The sequence below is a fragment of the Saccopteryx leptura genome, chromosome 1, assembly GCF_036850995.1.
Source record: "Saccopteryx leptura isolate mSacLep1 chromosome 1, mSacLep1_pri_phased_curated, whole genome shotgun sequence".
In the NCBI taxonomy this organism is placed as follows: Eukaryota; Metazoa; Chordata; class Mammalia; order Chiroptera; family Emballonuridae; genus Saccopteryx; species Saccopteryx leptura.
In genome coordinates, this window is record NC_089503.1 from 226,154,943 (window position 1) to 226,172,140 (window position 17,198).

The window sequence follows — 17,198 nt, forward strand, 5'->3', positions numbered from 1 at the left end:
AGAGCTACTCTAGTGCCTGAGGCAGAGGCCACAGAGCCATCCCCAGCGCCCGGGCCATCTTTGCTCCAATGGAGCCTTGGCTGCGGGAGGGGAAGAGAGAGACAGAGAGGAAAGCGTGGCGGAGGGGTGGAGAAGCAAATGGGCGCTTCTCCTGTGTGCCCTGGCCGGGAATTGAACCCGGGTCCTCCGCTATGGTGAATTTTTGTGCCTTGTTTAAGAAAGCTTTCTCTTCCCCAAGGTATTAAGATATTCTCACATATTATCAGGCATTTTTGAAGATTGGAGCTTAATGTTAAAATTTAGTATAGTTAAGTACCTTTCCTCTCTTTTCTTTCTTGCATCTTGAGCATTCATCTAAGATCATTTTCCTTCTGTCTAAGACTATTCTTCAGAATTTACCTTAAGACAATTTACCGAAGTTGAATTTTCTGTTTCTTTTTTAATATTTACTTTTTTTACTTCATTTTAATTTTATATTATGAGTATAAAAATCTAAGATTGATTTTATTTCTTTCTGTCACTTCCACTTGCTTTTTATTTCTGTTTTGGCTAAGATATCAGTTACCCAACTCTCTTTAATGTGAAAGTAATCGTATTTTTTTTTATTTGCATGATTTTAAGATTTATTTTTTTCTTTATTTTTTTTCAGTGTTTAGGTGTGGTCTATTCTAGTTTTTCATTTTTTGTGTGTGGGCAATCTGATGAGCTTCTTTAATCTATTGACTGGGATCTTCCAACATTTATGGGAAATTCTCAGCTACTGTATTTTTTCTCTCTGTTTTGTCCTTCTCAGATTTCAGATAAACTTATTATTGTTATTCTTATCTGTATTTTCAAATCTATGAACTTCTACTCCATTCCATAATCTCTTTTCCAGTCTACTAATTCCCTTTCTTGCTATATTTAATCTGCTCATAAGTATATCAATTTAATTCTTAATTTAATTTATTTATATAATTTCTAGTTAGCTTTTTTATAAACTTATAATGCTTAATGATTACAGAGTTAATTTTTTTGTCAAATTTTCTAAACTAATTTTTTTTTCTTGAACATAATAAATTTTACAATCCAGGTGGGAGTCTTACTGTTCCAAGTTATTTCTGTATTCTCATTTCTTTATGTGCCATGTCATCCCTGGTCATTTGCTTGATATTGTATTTAAAAAATAGTTTATAACAATTATGAGATGACTAGTATGATAGTACTTTACTATATAATACAGTGGTTCTCAAAGTGTCCGCCAGGGTGCACTGGTGTACCCTAGAAGATTTTCAGGTGCACCCTATGGTATTCCAGATAAATATGTGCCTGTTGGGAACCAAAAAACCAACAGGGTTTTTGGAGTTTAGATTTTAGGGGGACAGAGGTGTAGGGAACTGTTAAGCTGACAGTCTGCCCAACCCCCCACCTCACTTGCCTGATTAGGTAGCAAAAGGCTGTTAAGCTGGGGTGCTGCTTTGTTTACACTACCCCTCATGTTCCCCAGAAAGACTGGAGGCAAGTTTCTTCTAACCTTTGTTTGGTATAAAGTTAAGATGATAATTATGGTGAGGGTTTTCTGCACTCAACACAATTAAGAGTAAAAAGAGAGAATTCTTCAATATATTGATGAGGAAATGAGAGTTTGCCTTTCAAATTTATGCCCAAACATTGAAGAAATCATTAGTACACGTCAGGCTCATGTTTCTCATAAACACAAAACTGAAAAAACTTAACACATTTGCGCCGGGACCTGCCGTATTTACTAAATCTTACTAAGAATGTATCTATATATATAAAAATATAATTTTTTGTCTTTTTTTATTTTTAACCCTTCTTTTTTATGAATTCTAAATTGCATAACTCAAAAAATGTAACATAAAAATGTTTTTTAATGTCAGAATAAAAAAAATAATTTTCACGTATTTATTTCATTTACTATAAAAGCATGCTTGGACTTTATTTTTTTTAATATTTGACTGAATTATTATAACATATTTCTCAGAAATTTGTATATAGTGCGCCTACAATTATCTGTAGGATTTTAAATGTGCCCCACCTTTAAAAAAGTTTGAGAACCTCTGATATAATAGGATGCTTTATGTTTTATGAGACACCAGGTAAAGGTCAGCTGCACTCCATACATTAACTTGCAGATTGTAGCACCTTAAATTCCTAGCACAAAGATGGAGGAAGTTCATTATTGTACCTATCCCATGTGCCTGGAGGAACAAGGTGACACATAATGGCACTTTGGCCTCCTTAGTCATCTTGTCAAGATGGAAAATTCCCAAAGTAATGTGTGACGCCAGGTACAATCTCCTTTCTCTAAGTTATAGTTCCTTTCAAGACATTAGCTGGACAATTTTTTACTGTACTGTTATCTCTTTCATGCTTTTAAAATATATTGTTTGTTTGCTCACTTTAGCAGCACATGTGCTAAAATATATTATTTGTATCCAATCCAATGTTGTTTGTTTGTTTTACTTCTTTATTGGAAGAATTAGTCTAATTTATCCAGTCCATTGTTAACAAAGAAAAAAAAGTTTCTAGATCTCTTAATAAATTATCAGTATCTAAATATTTTTATTTTTATAAAACAAATTTTAGTACAAGCATATGATAGTTTATAGATAAGCAATTGGTATCAAAAGTTCTAGATATTTTATCATAACTTAGTATAAGGTCTACCGGAAAGTTCTGTTCGTTTCTATCACAAGTTTTGACACGTAAGCACATGTTTATTTGGCGCATGTGTGCCTCTCTATTTTTATCATTTAATGTATACATACTGACTTAGCAAATTAACTAAAACAAAGTTGATTCACGTTAGTCTTATGTGTGAAGCAATAGTGTACCCATGGCTACTGATAAAGTTCATTTACACCACTGTAATTTTTACAAATTTCAACAAGGAAGAAATGCTACAGAAGCATATCTGTTGCATCTACCATATTCCCCGGACTTAGCACCCTCCGACTAGCACTTGTTTTTGTCCTTACAAAATTTTTTGAAGGGCAAAAAATTCAAAAATGAATAAGGTATCAGACAAGCACTGGTTCAATTTTTTGAATCAAAAGATAAAACATTGGCCCTGGCCGGTTGGCTCAGCGGTAGAGCGTCGGCCTGGCGTGCGGGGGACCCGGGTTCGATTCCCGGCCAGGGCACATAGGAGAAGCGCCCATTTGCTTCTCCACCCCCCCCTCTTTCCTCTCTGTCTCTCTCTTCCCCTCCCGCAGCCAAGGCTCCATTCGAGCAAAGATGGCCCGGGCGCTGGGGATGACTCCTTGGCCTCTGCCCCAGGCGCTAGAGTGGCTCTGGTCGCAGCAGAGCGACGCCCCGGAGGGGCAGAGCATCGCCCCCTGGTGGGCAGAGCGTCCCCCCTCGTGGGCATGCCGGATGGATCCCGGTCGGGTGCATGCGGGAGTCTGTCTGACTGTCTCTCCCTGTTTCCAGCTTCAGAAAAAAAAATACAAAAAAAAAAAAAAAGATAAAACATTTTTCAAAAATGGGATATACAAATTGCCCTCACGCTGGCAAGAAATCATTAATCATAATGGCAATTATATTATTTAATAAAGTTTATTGACTGTAAGAAAAATATGTAATTTGTTTTATTCCAAAAATGGACAGAACTTTCTGGTAGACCTTATATATATCTTGGCATCTCTAAATTAGATAAGCATTAGCATTTATTTTGAAATCAATTACTTCTTAAAAAAAGATACTGTCAGAATATCCCAATTAGTTAAGAAGCTTTTCTTTGAAAAACTGTCATTTTCTTATTATAAGAATTACTAATTTATTTCACCTAGGATTCTTAATTGCTTTTTTTTGTGATGTGTTTCTGACTTATTATTTTATTATTATCTGCTTTTAATTAGGCATTTCTTTTAATGAAATAGAGAAGGAGAAAATACATGTTATTCAAAAATATTACTGATAAAATTTCTTCTAGGTTTCATACTTATAATGAGAGTTATAAGCATGATCAGAGCAATAAGATGATGAGACTAGTATTTAAATAAATTAAATGAAATAGTCAACATTAATCTGAACTTAGGAACTTGAAAAAGTGTAAGTATTTAGAGAAACAATTCTGTTTATGATAAATTAGTCTCATGATTTTAAAATAATTGATTTTCAATCAATGTTACTAAAATTATCTTCTTTTTAACTGCTATATCACAATTCATATTATTATGTTTCCATTCTGTTCTATTTTAAAGTTACATACTATTTTTACCCAAGTTCCAATTACTATTTTTATTACTTAGTAACTGTCAGAACAAATGCTTTATCACTACTTACCTGCTGCGGTTGAAGTTGTACTCAACTGTACCTGTCTATTTGGCTTCAGATTCTGCCCAAGGAGACTTACAATTATTTATCCCTTTAAAGTGAGCTCTTAATATTCTTCTAAACCAAGTTGTGAAAATGTGAAAGGGATCCACACTGAGAAACTATTTTACTTGCTCTTAGCCTTCCTAAGTAATCAAAAGAAAAAATCTGGTGTGGAAATGGCATTAAGAGTTTTTATTCATAACATGAGATCACAGGAAACACCATAGCTTGAGCTATTTCCTTGAATACTTGAAATGGCCTCTAATAGGAAGCAAAACTCATATATTATAAGTAATACTAAAGTATTTTAAAATCTTAGTATTATCTGTTATGCCTAGTTGGTATGTTCTTAGCTTTTTCAGGGCATCAGATTACTTTTGGTATTATGTGATACATGATTTTAATTAAAGAGCTTTTAAACATGCATTATCATTGGAGCTAAAGAGATAGGGAAGGGTAAAAAATTATTCATATTATTTGTTGCAAAAAATGTCTTTACATAACCAGCATAAAAATTGTTGGTATAATGCTATAAAATAAAATATACTATCATTAATGTATATTTCTAAAATATAAATTAACCATCATTGATAAAGAATTATTTTCAGGCCCTGGCCAGTTGGCTCAGTGGTAGAGTGTCAGCCTGGCGTGCAGGAGTCCAGGATTCAATTCCCGGCCAGGGCATACAGGAGAAGTGCCCATCTGCTTCTCCACCCCTCCCCCTCTCCTTCCTCTCTATCTCTCTCTTCCCCTCCCACAGCCAGGGCTCCATTGGAGCAAAGTTGGCCCGGGCGCTGAGGATGGCTCTGTGGCCTCTGCCTCAGGTGCTAGAATGGCTCTGGTTGCAGCAGAGCAACGCCCCGGATGGGCAGAGCATCATCCCCTGGTGGGCATGCCGGGTGGATCCTGGTCGGGCACATGCGGGAATCTGTCTGACTGCCTCCCCATTTCCAGCTTCAGTAAAATACAGAAAGGAAAAAAAAAAAAGAATTATTTTCAGTATTTTTCTTTGACACTTATATTTCTAATCTAACAACTATAATTACCCAAATATACACAAAAACTCAGAAACAACTAATAGCTCTTAAATATCACTTTTAAATTCATTTATAAAGTCAAGTTATTATTTCAGGTTATTAATTCATTTCTAGACCTAATCATCATTCTTCTAAAAACAAGATAATGATAAAATGTATAAATATGATGTTTTATACATTTTAATGAAATTTAGAACTTAAGAATGAAAACATTTAGCATTTTAATTTTGTGAGATGAGGTATTTGCCTGTTAATAACTATAAGGAGAACTGGTAAATATGAGCGTGACCATTATGTAGGTAAAAGAAATCTTACTACTAATATATTTAAAGAAGAAACATTTGATTTTGATAATTAACAAGTGAGCATAATTGAATTTGTGTGTGTATTTTATATAATATATTAGGGGAGAGGTGAAATATGTAGCAAGAAATATGCAGGAATAAAATTTTAGAATTTCAAAATGCAAATCATTATTTAATACTACATTACTGAAATAGTCTTATAAATCATTTCAAAATGCAATCTCCAAATTAAGGAAAAAGCTTTTCTCTGCATGTTAATATTCCCTGGGTGGATATTAGTAATTCTTATTTCTAATTATGCATCCTCTCAAAAAATTACATTTTAGAAAGAGGTCCTATGTAATGTTATGCCAAATCTCAGCATTTATTCTAACATGTTCACATTATCTAATTATCATTGTCATATGTAACTACCGAAAGTACAAGCAGTTTGAATGTCCTGGGATCTAATACCAGATGCACGAGGTTAGGGAATGTATTCCAAGGTGGTGGCTTAATAGCAATTGTATTTTTAAATGTCAGAATAGGCAATGTGAATATGCTGTTTTTAGAACCAAATGTTCCATTATCTCTTACATAATTTTATGGGAACCAAAAGCTGAAATTTAGAAATGTTATTGAAAAATTATTGGTAATAATTTTTATATGATATGGTGCATGATATTATGACTTTTATAATGCCATTCCCATAGTGTATAATGTATAAATATATGAAGAAACTGTGTCTGTAAATTTCAAAATTTCTACAAATGTTGATCGACTTACGACCTATGCAACTTACAACCATTCGACTTTACAACCACAATTGCCAGTTACGACTGCTCCACATCTGGCAGCACAAGCATTGCCCAGCTGGGCATACGACAGTGAGGACCAGCTTCCAGCAGCACTACCATCTCTGCGTGCACCATTTCAACTGTTATCCCAGACTCGGTACAGCAATCTGTGTTTTGTGTCTTGAATATTTTTCATCAAACTCCTCCCAAGATGTCTACAAAAAAGAAATTGTCTTTGCAAATATTAAACCAGTTATACTGGTAATGCAGTGTTTTACTTAAACCTGATGAATGTAAAAATAAGAAACAAAATGGTGTAGAGTTGATACAAATGGCATTAAATGAACAAAGAAAATTATGCTATATAACAATGATGAAAGAAAATTATGATAAAATATGACTTAAAGATTTTTATAACATCATTTCACAGTACTGTACATATAGCCTACTCAATGTATGACCAAATCGTATTACAACTGGTCTGTTGGAACCAACCTTAGTCATAAGTCGAGCACTAGCTATATTATTAACTGGTCAACTATATTTTATTTTAGTGATATTATGTATATATATATATATATATATATGACAAAATTAGTATTTTAAAAAACAGATTGAAAATATTTATGTTCTTATTATTCAGGAAACACTGAAAGAAAATGTGAATATGGATAAATGTCATTAGGAAACATTTAACTGTCAATTCAAATGACTGAGCAAGATGCTATTTACCCATTTCATTTTTTTCAGTGATATGATAACCAAAAAACTTAATTTGGGTGGAAGGTCTTTTATAGGGTTTTACTATTTTCAAAGCATGCTTATTCCCTTCTTTTGACAACACAAAACAATGATAAGCTTGGCTTTTAAATTTAGAGACTAGATTTCATATAAATAACTATAAGAGTCAGTCTATTTCTATTTACTTTCATCAGATCATGGTGTGGTTACTAGTGACCCATGACAAGAGAAATCACAACATTAATTTAACATATGTATGTGGGAGATTACCCTGCGCTTCTCTTACAAAGATGTGTGCCATTTTTAACATCATTATTTGTAACAATAACAAATAATAAAGCACTGTTTTTTGAATATTTTGTAAATATTTTATAGAATTTATTGTGTTTCACTTCCTCCTCAAGTGGAAGAAAGAAGTCAGAAATTGGAAAAGAAGGTAGAATCATGAAAGGGAATGGAGGGGGATATGGAGCAGCAATCATTGCACCTGATCATAATTAGTACCAATTATAAACCACTTCTTTCTCCACACAACACCTGCCCCATGAAAAATATAATCAACTACAACAAAAGAACAAAGGATAATTATTGTGTACCCAACCACTATAGAAATTTAAGATAGAATAGTGATTTTTGATATTTATAACCTGGCTAAGATTAAGCAAATTCAAAATGCAAGACTCAGTCATGGTTTGGAAGTTAAAGTATCTGTGAATGTCAGCTAAAGGGTACTTTTCACCTGGCTGAAAACCCCTGGTAAGATTATCTGAGTTATCTCTCCAGATAATGGACGACAGAGTTCTTAATTCCCATAGTTGGTAAGGATTGTCTGAAGACTGAAAAAGAAAGCAGATCTGATTAAAAATTATGTTTTTTGGTTCAGCATAATTATTAGAAGAAATTTGCTCAATGGTTAGCTTAAAAATACGGTACTTTAAAATGTAAAGATCAAGAAGCGGGTGTACCAACGCTATCTGATCAAGGCAGCTGACAGAATTTCACTTAATTGCTGTTTGGTTGGTGAAATTGTTTTTCTTCTTTCACTTTACAAATAAATCTTATTCCTTTAGAGTCAGTTTATGTTTCCCAGCATAATGATGCATTTTTATCTATTCAGCTATGCTAGTGTTCTCTAAAGCCAGCCAGAAATGATCTCACCTCACCTACAATATAAATCTATCAGTGAATAAACAACATCATTTTTATTTCAATGCCAATGACACACTACATGTCGATTTGGCAGTTAAATAATTTATTTCTCTTCTGGGTGCAACTGCCAGACTTATTATAACTCTACTTCTGATATTCATTTCATGTTTAATAGTTCTTTGCCTCATGAGGATGCCTGTCAATCAATTAAATTGAAATGTCATTCTGACCTTTTATTGGAAACACTTTACTTTTTTTTCATGTCATCACAAGTTATTTTTTTCCATTTTATTTAAATTATAAGCCTTAATTACTAATATTTTAAAACTTTCTACAAAACTGTGTGCTCATCAACATTTACTGACACTGGCACTTTATCTTTACAGAGGTTATCCAGTTGAGTTTGCCTGAAGATCAGAAATTAAGTATTACAACTGCAACTGTTGGGCAAAGTGCTGTTCTGAGCTGTGCCATTCAGGGAGCGCTGCGACCTCCCATCATCTGGAAGAGGAACAATATCATTCTGAATAACTTAGATTTGGAAGACATCAATGTGAGTGCATAATAGATGTTGTTATGTAATTTGTATATTTCATGGGACATAGACTTGGTGAAGTCTTAAGCGCTTGATGCATGTTAGATGTAGAGTAGAAGAGCATTATTGAAACATAGCCCTATCAATTCTACTGATTGGGAAGTGTACTACAGAATAGATCTTCTGAAATAATTTAAATTATATAAATTCTTGCATAGATGTGGTATAAGCAGGTATGAAGCACTGTAATGGATATGAAATCATATCAACTTAAACCACAAAGTTCGGAAAAATACAAAAAAGAAAAAAGAAAAATAATTATATAAAAACCACAAAGGTCTGACTTTTAAAGTTTCTCTAATTTGCTTCAAATACTGTATAATATGTCAGAAACAGCAAATATTACTCAAACAAATAAAAGAATTACTTTTCTAGAAGAAAAGGATGTGTTTCTTCTTCACTCTGGCTCATTTCTAGAAATTCAGAATCTGAATTAAGATACAGCTCCAAAGGTGAAGAACAAACTTCATGGTATTTATCTGTTTATTCCATGCTATTTCCCGAAATTGAGCATCAAAAAGTGAACATCATCCTAGACATTGAAAAGAAATAAAAATTTTATATTATACAGTGTCTATGGAAAGGAAGAGGGTCAACCCTTTGCCCTAATGATTTTGGAGTTTTCTGATCTCTTTGCATATAAGATTTACTTATTTTTTTATAAACACTCACTTACTTATTCTTTCCTACTTGATAAAGAGCTTCTAACATAGATCAAGAGATTTAATTTTATTTGTTGCCTCTTATTAGTTCATTTTCTCAAGTAGTGTCCTTGAGTGATTGAAAAAACAGAAAGTTTCTGCAATTTTATTTTTATAAAATTTTTCTAAATTTGCTTACTTTGGAACTTTCCTCAGAGAGTATATGGAGAAAAATGATTAATTCAAGCTATCGAGAACATTGTAGTATAGAAAGCTGTATAGTCTCAGGAGTCTTCAACGTTCTTCGAGAGATTTGGCTAACAAAATCAACTGGGATTTGCTTTATTCCTTTTTATGTCTACATTTTACCTTTTATTTTATATCTCTACTCTTACTATCAACTTTTAAACTACTATTTTCAAGAAGTTCATGTATTTTAAGATGTCGTGGTTTGAAAAATCTCAAAATACACTTACAGTGGTACCTTGAGATACGAGCAGACAACATACAAATTTTTAAAATACGAGCTGCAGCTCAGTCCATATTTTTGTTCGAGATCTGAGTGAAATTCTGAGATACGATTTGTGATTCGGGAAGCTGCTGCTAGTTGGCGCATTGGTGCATGGGTCCAGTATCGGCAGAAATACCGGCATCTCGTTCTTTGTCACGCGTTACCCACAGAATCAAGTCAAATCTTGTGCACTGTACTTGTTCTTGCATCATTTTTGCATTTTTTACTAACATTTTTGTGTGCTCTCATGGGGCCAAAGAAAGTGAGTGTAAAGGACAGTGGTGAGAAAAAAAAGAGAATGATGTCAACAGAAGTAAAGCAAGAAATAATAGAAAAACATGAGAGTGGTGTACGAGTGATTGAACTGGCAAGGACCACAGTACATCTACAATTTGTACCATCCTTAAACAAAAGGATGCCATCAAAAGTGCAAATCCAGTGAAAGGAACTACAATTTGTCCCAATTAAGGACAAATATCCATGAAGAAATAGAGAAACTTCTGCTAATGTGGGGAAAAAGAAAGACCTGTCAGGAGATACAGTGACGGAGACTATAATATGAGAAAAGGCATGTATTATTTACAGCGACTTGAAGAAGAAAGAACCATCAACCTCAAAAGAGGCAGCAGAAGATACATTTAAGACAAGTCATGGCTGGTTTGAAAATTTCAAGAAGAGATCTGGCATCCACTCGGTGGTGAGACATGGTGAAGCTGCAAGTGCTAACGTTAAGGCAGCTGGAGGAGTACATTGCACATTTTGCTGTCCTTATTGCAAAGGAAAGCTACATCCCCCAACACGTGTTCAACTGTGATGAAGCAGGATTGCTTTGGAAAAAAATGCCCCGGAGAACTTTCATCACTGCAGAGGAGAAGAAGCTGCCAGGCCATAAACCCATGAAAGACCATCTGACCTATGCATTGTGTGCAAATGCTAGCGGTGACTGTAATGTAAAGCTACTGCTAGTGTATCATTCCAAAAATCCTCAAGCCTTTAAGACTCACAAGATTCTTAAAGAAAAACTGCAGGTTATGTGGTGCATCAATGCTAGGGCATGGGTTATGTGGCAGTTTTTTATTGAATGGGAAAATCTTGTGTTTGGTCCTGCAGTGAGGAAATATCTTGAAGAGAATACACTCCCGATGAAAGCATTACTAATCCTTGAAAATGCTCTAGCCCACCCACCTGGTCTTGAAGATGACATTCTCGATGAGTTCAAATTTGTGAAAGACCTCTACCTCTCACCTAACATGACTTCAGTCTTGCAACCTATGGATCAGCAAGTCATTTCCAACTTAAAAAGCTTTACACAAAGCACTTGTTCCGCTGCTGCTTTGAGGTGACTGAGAATATAAATCTAACCCTTCGAGAGTTTTGGAAAGATCACTACAACATCATAATATGTTTACGCATTATTGACTTAGCATGGCAAGAGGTTACAAGAGAACCTTAAACTCAGTATGAAAAAAGTTATGGCCTGATGTGGTTGCAGACAGGGACTTCGAAGGATTCGAACCAGAGACTGAGACCGAGGTAGAAGCGTTGGAGGAGATTGTGTCCCTCGGAAAGTCAATGGGTCCGGAGGCAGATGAGGGTGATGTAAACGAGCTCATCGAGGAACATGAGGAGGAACTCTCAACCGAGGAGTTGAAGAAGCTACAGATGATGCAACATATGGAGCTTCTGCAAGAGATTAGTAGTGAGGAGGAGGTAGAGTCAAAGGAAGTGATTCCTACAAGTGAAATTAAAGACATGCTGGCAATGTGGGAGGAGCTTTCAAGTTTCAGTGAAAAGAAACACCCAGAAAAAGTTTCAACTGGTCATGTTTCAGCACTTTTTAATGACACTTGTTTGTCACATTTCCATAACATTTTAAAAGGCAGGCAAAAGCAAACCTCTTTGGATAGATTTTTATTCAAAAGTCCTTCAAGTGAAAGTGCTGAAAGTGCAGCCAAAAAGGCAAAAACAGATGATGATTAAATGAAAAATATTATATGTAATGTTAAGCTTAGGTTAAGTTTAAGGTGAAGAAAGTGCATTTTTTTTACAATTAAGTTTTTGTGGTTTCATTTTAAGTAAATAAAGTGCAGTTTTAGTTTTGTTTAAAGTAAAGACAATGCGGTTTTAGTTTACATTTAGTGTTAAGAAAGTGAAGTTTTAGTTTTCGTGTCTACAGTGCCTGCATCCCTTCCTCCCTCCCTCCTCCTCCACCATTCACCTCCGTTAGCCACACTCGTCTGTCTCTAAGGTAAGAATACAGTACTTAATAACACTTTTTCTTCGATTTTGTTATGCATTGGTAAAGTATACATGTGTGTTTGTTAATTAAAAACATGTCTTTTTTCATAATTTAGGATGGTTTGGGGATGTTTCACAGGGCTGGAACGGATTAAATCTATTTCAGTTATTGTAAATGGAAGAAATATGTTTGATATATGAGTTGACTGACTTATGAGCTCGGTTACAGAACAAATTAAACTCATATCTCAAGGTACCACTGTATTTAAATTTTTTCAAAAGTAAGGATGATTATGCTATGTGTGATATTCTGTGTCCAACTTTCAAAAGTAAACCTAGTCTTTGGCCCTGGGCCATTAGCTCAGATGACTAGAGGGCTGTCCTGCTAAACCAAGGTTATATGCTAAAGTGGTGAGTTTGATCCTCCATCAGGACACATACAAAAGTCAAGCAATCAATGAGTAAGTAAGTGGTGGTACAACAATTGACGAGCTCTCTTTCCTCCTTTCTCCTCTTTCTCTCTCTAAAATCAATAAATAAAAAATTTAAAAAGCTTAAAAGTAGGCCTATTCTTGAACAGGGATCTTGTAAATTAATTTGCTTACTTCCTAATTCTTGATTCAGTTCTAGAAACTTCAGATTTCTAGAAAAATGATAATATGCAACTTAGGTCTTTAAAATATATGTAAATATTTAAAAAATTCTCAAGTTAATAAACTGATTTTTTATTGAGTAGAGTTATTTTGGATTCATTACATACAGTAAATTATGAAAATTTTAGAAACACTTCCAATACTTAAAAAGCTTCAATTTTATTTCAAACCATATTTAATTAAACTGACTCAACATTCATAGTCTATAGTGTACATATAACTACCAGCCTTTCAAATAAAACTGCAGAGCATATCCAAAGATATATTTTAAAAAGGTACATTTATTCCATTTTCCAATATAACCCTCGTGTTTTCTGTTAAGTACTATGACATCAACTGTTAAATTACCTTACATAGATTTAATGCATTGAAATACATTAAATCAGTGGTTCTCAAAATTTTTGAAGTCAGGGCTCATTTAAAATCCTACAAATAATTGTAAGCACACTATATACAAATTTCTGAGAAATATGTTATAATATTAAGTCAAATATTAAAGAAAAAATATAAAGTCCAAGCGTGCTTTTATGGTAATTAAACAAATAAATACGACAAAATTAAAATTATCCTGACATTAAAAAACACTTTTATGTTATACTTTTTTAGTTACGCTTTTTAGAATTCATAATAAAGAGGGGTTAAAAAATAAAAAAATTAAAAAAAGTTTTTTTTATATATATATATAGATACAGTCTTAGTAAGATTTAGTAAATTCGGTAGGTCCCAGTGCAAATGTGTTAAGTTTTTTCATTCTTGTGTTTATGAAAGACATGAGCCTGATGTGTCCTAGAGATTTCTTCAGTGTTTGGGCATATATTTGAAAGGCAAACTCTTATTTCCTTGTCAATACATTGAAGAATTCTCTCTTTTTACTCTTAATTGTGTTGAGTGCAGAAAACCCCCACCATACATATCATCTTAACTTTATACCAAGCAAAGGCTAGAAGATAGAAGAAACTTGCCTCTAGTCTTTCTGGGGAACATGGGGGGGTAGTGTAAACAATCCAGCACCACAGCTTAACATCCTTTTGCAACCTAATCAGGCAAGTGAGGTGGGGGGTTGGGCAGACTGTCAGTTTACAGCCAATTCCCCACGCCTCTGTCCTCCAAAAATCTAAACTCCAAAAACCCTGTTGGTTTTTTGGTTCCCAACAGGCACATATTTCTCTGGAATACCATAGGGTGTACCCAGAAATCTTCTGGAGTGCACCAGTGTGTCCTGGTGCATACTTTGAGAACTACTGTATTAAATATCTTTATCAATATTGTTAAAATGTGAACGAAAGCAGTTAGAAAATATTACTTATTGTGTTTTGGTTTGTAGTTATTCCTGCTTAAATGAGGCCTTAACCATATAAATAACATCAGTCATAACCGCTCTGGAGTGGTCGGCGTTCAGCTTTGTGGGCCTCACTGTGCTGCCTGTTTGCCATTCCTGACTTCTCCTTCCCTGAGGCTGACACACTTTTCCTGGATAGTCTATGAGTTTCCTAATATCTTCATTAAATTTCTTTTCTGCTTAAATGAGCAAGAATGCGTTCTATTGCTTGGCACTAAGAATGGTCTCATTATTTTCTTGGAACTATCTATGTTAAAAAAAAATCTAGCCCTGGCTGGTTGGCTCAGCGGTAGAGCGTCGGCCTGGCATGCGGGGGGACCCGGGTTCGATTCCCGGCCAGGGCGCATAGGAGAAGCGCCCATTTGCTTCTCCACCCCCCCTCCTTCCTCTCTGTCTCTCTCTTCCCCTCCCGCAGCCAAGGCTCCATTGGAGCAAAGATGGCCCAGGCGCTGGGGATGGCTCCTTGGCCTCTGCCCCAGGCACTAGAGTGGCTCTGTTTGCCGCAGAGCGATGCCCTGGAGGGGCAGAGCATCGCCCCCTGGTGGGCAGAGCGTTGCCCCTGGTGGGCGTGCCGGGTGGATCCCGGTCGGGCACATGCGGGAGTCTGTCTGACTGTCTCTCCCCGTTTCCAGCTTCAGAAAAATACAAAAATATATATATATATATATATATATAAATCTCTCTCCTTAAGATGTATTTGTTGTTGTTGTTAGATGTGGATTTCAGATGTGTTGAAAGATCAAGGTGATTTTACTGTGGTAAATGACATTTTCACTTTGTTTATAAACTACGGAGATTTTTAAAAAGTTCAGATCTGAATCAGTTTTTATACCCTTTTATTATTTTATCTATTTTCACAAAATGTGGGATGAATTCCCATTAAATTATGTGAAGTTAAAATTGGAAGTGCCCTTCTTGTCAAAGGGAATCAGTGACAGCTTTGCAATAGTCATTCTGATCATTCTGATTCTTTAACATACATAAGATAGCATTTGGTATATATTTATGTAGGTAATGCATAAATACCTTCTAATTCCAAAAGAAAAATAATATAGATTTAAATAAAAATAGCATAACCACTTCTCATCTTTTATATCCACTTATTCCCATCCTTACATGTGGAAGGATAGCCCTTTTGTGAATTGCAAACATAATTTTATTTAATAGAATAGATTCAGATTACTACTCATTATTATTTCACTACCTTATTATCTCATTAGCCCTAAAAACAACTCCATGAAGCAGGGAATGCTATCCTTCACTTACACTGTAGGGATTTATATGAAGAAAGTTGAGCCCAAGGTTGTTGAGCTAATAAGTGGTACAGCTGGGTTGTTACAGAACCTGATGGACACTAACTGCATCCTAAACTTAACTTCTGCATGGAAGTGAGATTTCTATAGTTTTCTGTTGCCCTTTGGAACATATATTCCAAATAATTTTGGTCCTTATATATGACAAATAGATTTAATTTTTTTCTATCATGTGTGGGACTGATTGATATCCAGTTGATGTTTGAAGCCTTTCCTTTCACCTGTCTTCTGTTTTGTACCAAATGAATAAAAGGACATCACTGAATTATTACAGAGAATATGACACAGTGGTTTGCAGAAAGGTCTGGGGTTACAGACTCTCTGGATTTCAATTATTATACAGTCTCTTGGGAATGGTGTGCCCCCAAGCAGATTATTTAACTTTCTTATGCCCCCAACCTTCTAATCATAAATTGAAGCTAAGAATAGAATAATCTCATTTTTTGTGTGTGAGAACTAATGAGATAAGCCTTTTTAAACTGGTTACACTTTATGAAGGTTACTGTAAATGTTCAAGTAAACTAGGATTTTTGTTTTCTCTTCTCTTCCCTCTCTTCTTCTTTCCTCCTTTTCTTCTTCCCTCTTCCTCTTTTTTCTTTCTTCTAATATGTGTTTCAAGGAGCAAAGATATACTCAATCTGCCTAAAACAATAGAAATCCAATGTTAGGATACATCTAGCAATAAGGAAGTTTGGAAATTCACAAAAAACGCCAGACCAAATTTTATCCAATTATAACCACTAAAACTGGAAGACTTTTTTCTGTTCAATCCATCTTTCATAATCATGAGAATTGATCTCCCCATTAGCAATCTGATATTAATCCCTGCTGTAAAGATATGCAAATTCACTTATCTAATTTCCTTTGTATGGGTGTCTTCAATCCTCTTTCTGCCCAAATTCCTGAAAAAAGAGTTGGTTTATTTTGATCAGCCTATTTGGAGTAGAAGTCAGCAAACTGCTATTCTGGTGTTACTGTGGCTGAGCCTGAGTCCTGATCCTGGTCTGATCAGCTATGACTAGGGATGCAGATGAAGAGCTATGAGGCATAAACATGGCTCTCCCATTGATCTTAATACTTTCCAGCTGCTCCTGGTTGCCAAGTTCAGGAAGCTGGATTTAGGAAAGCTGAATTAAGGAAGGTAAAGCAGATGTAGAGACAAAGATAAAGATTTGAAAGAAACATCCTTAGAAAATAGATTTGGCTGACAAGATTGGCAGGCAAGAGTGAAGGAATGAGAGGAATTAAAATACAGCACTATTTCAGACATGCTCACTTTACCAAGAAAATTTTCAGCAAGGCTTTGGATATTAGAGATTACTTTTTTTTTTTCCTGAGAGAAATTAAGTCTAAAAATCTTAGCCATTATAATTTATATCTTATTTATAATACCTGTAGTTTTTCACCATTTATTGTTATATTGTAATCTGGTCTTTATTCAACAGTGAAGTCAAATGATGACATACTAACCTAGACTTTAATTCCAGTTGTATAATTTATTAGATATGTAACACAATGAATTGATTGAACCAAATTGTTTTTGTTTCTTCATCTGTAAAGGGAGGGATTACCATGAA

At 34.7% G+C, this 17,198-nt stretch overlaps 1 protein-coding gene across 4 annotated transcripts in view; it reads left to right on the forward strand.

The window, feature by feature from the left end:
* The window catches only part of FSTL5 (follistatin like 5), a 703,822-nt gene that overhangs the window by 466,368 nt on the left and 220,256 nt on the right, over positions 1-17,198 (forward strand). For all 4 annotated transcript variants that reach the window (XM_066387204.1, XM_066387223.1, XM_066387213.1 and 1 more), the window contains one exon: positions 8,718-8,884. In XM_066387204.1, coding sequence (XP_066243301.1) covers positions 8,718-8,884 — 167 coding nt within the window. The remainder of the gene's footprint in view (positions 1-8,717; positions 8,885-17,198) is intronic.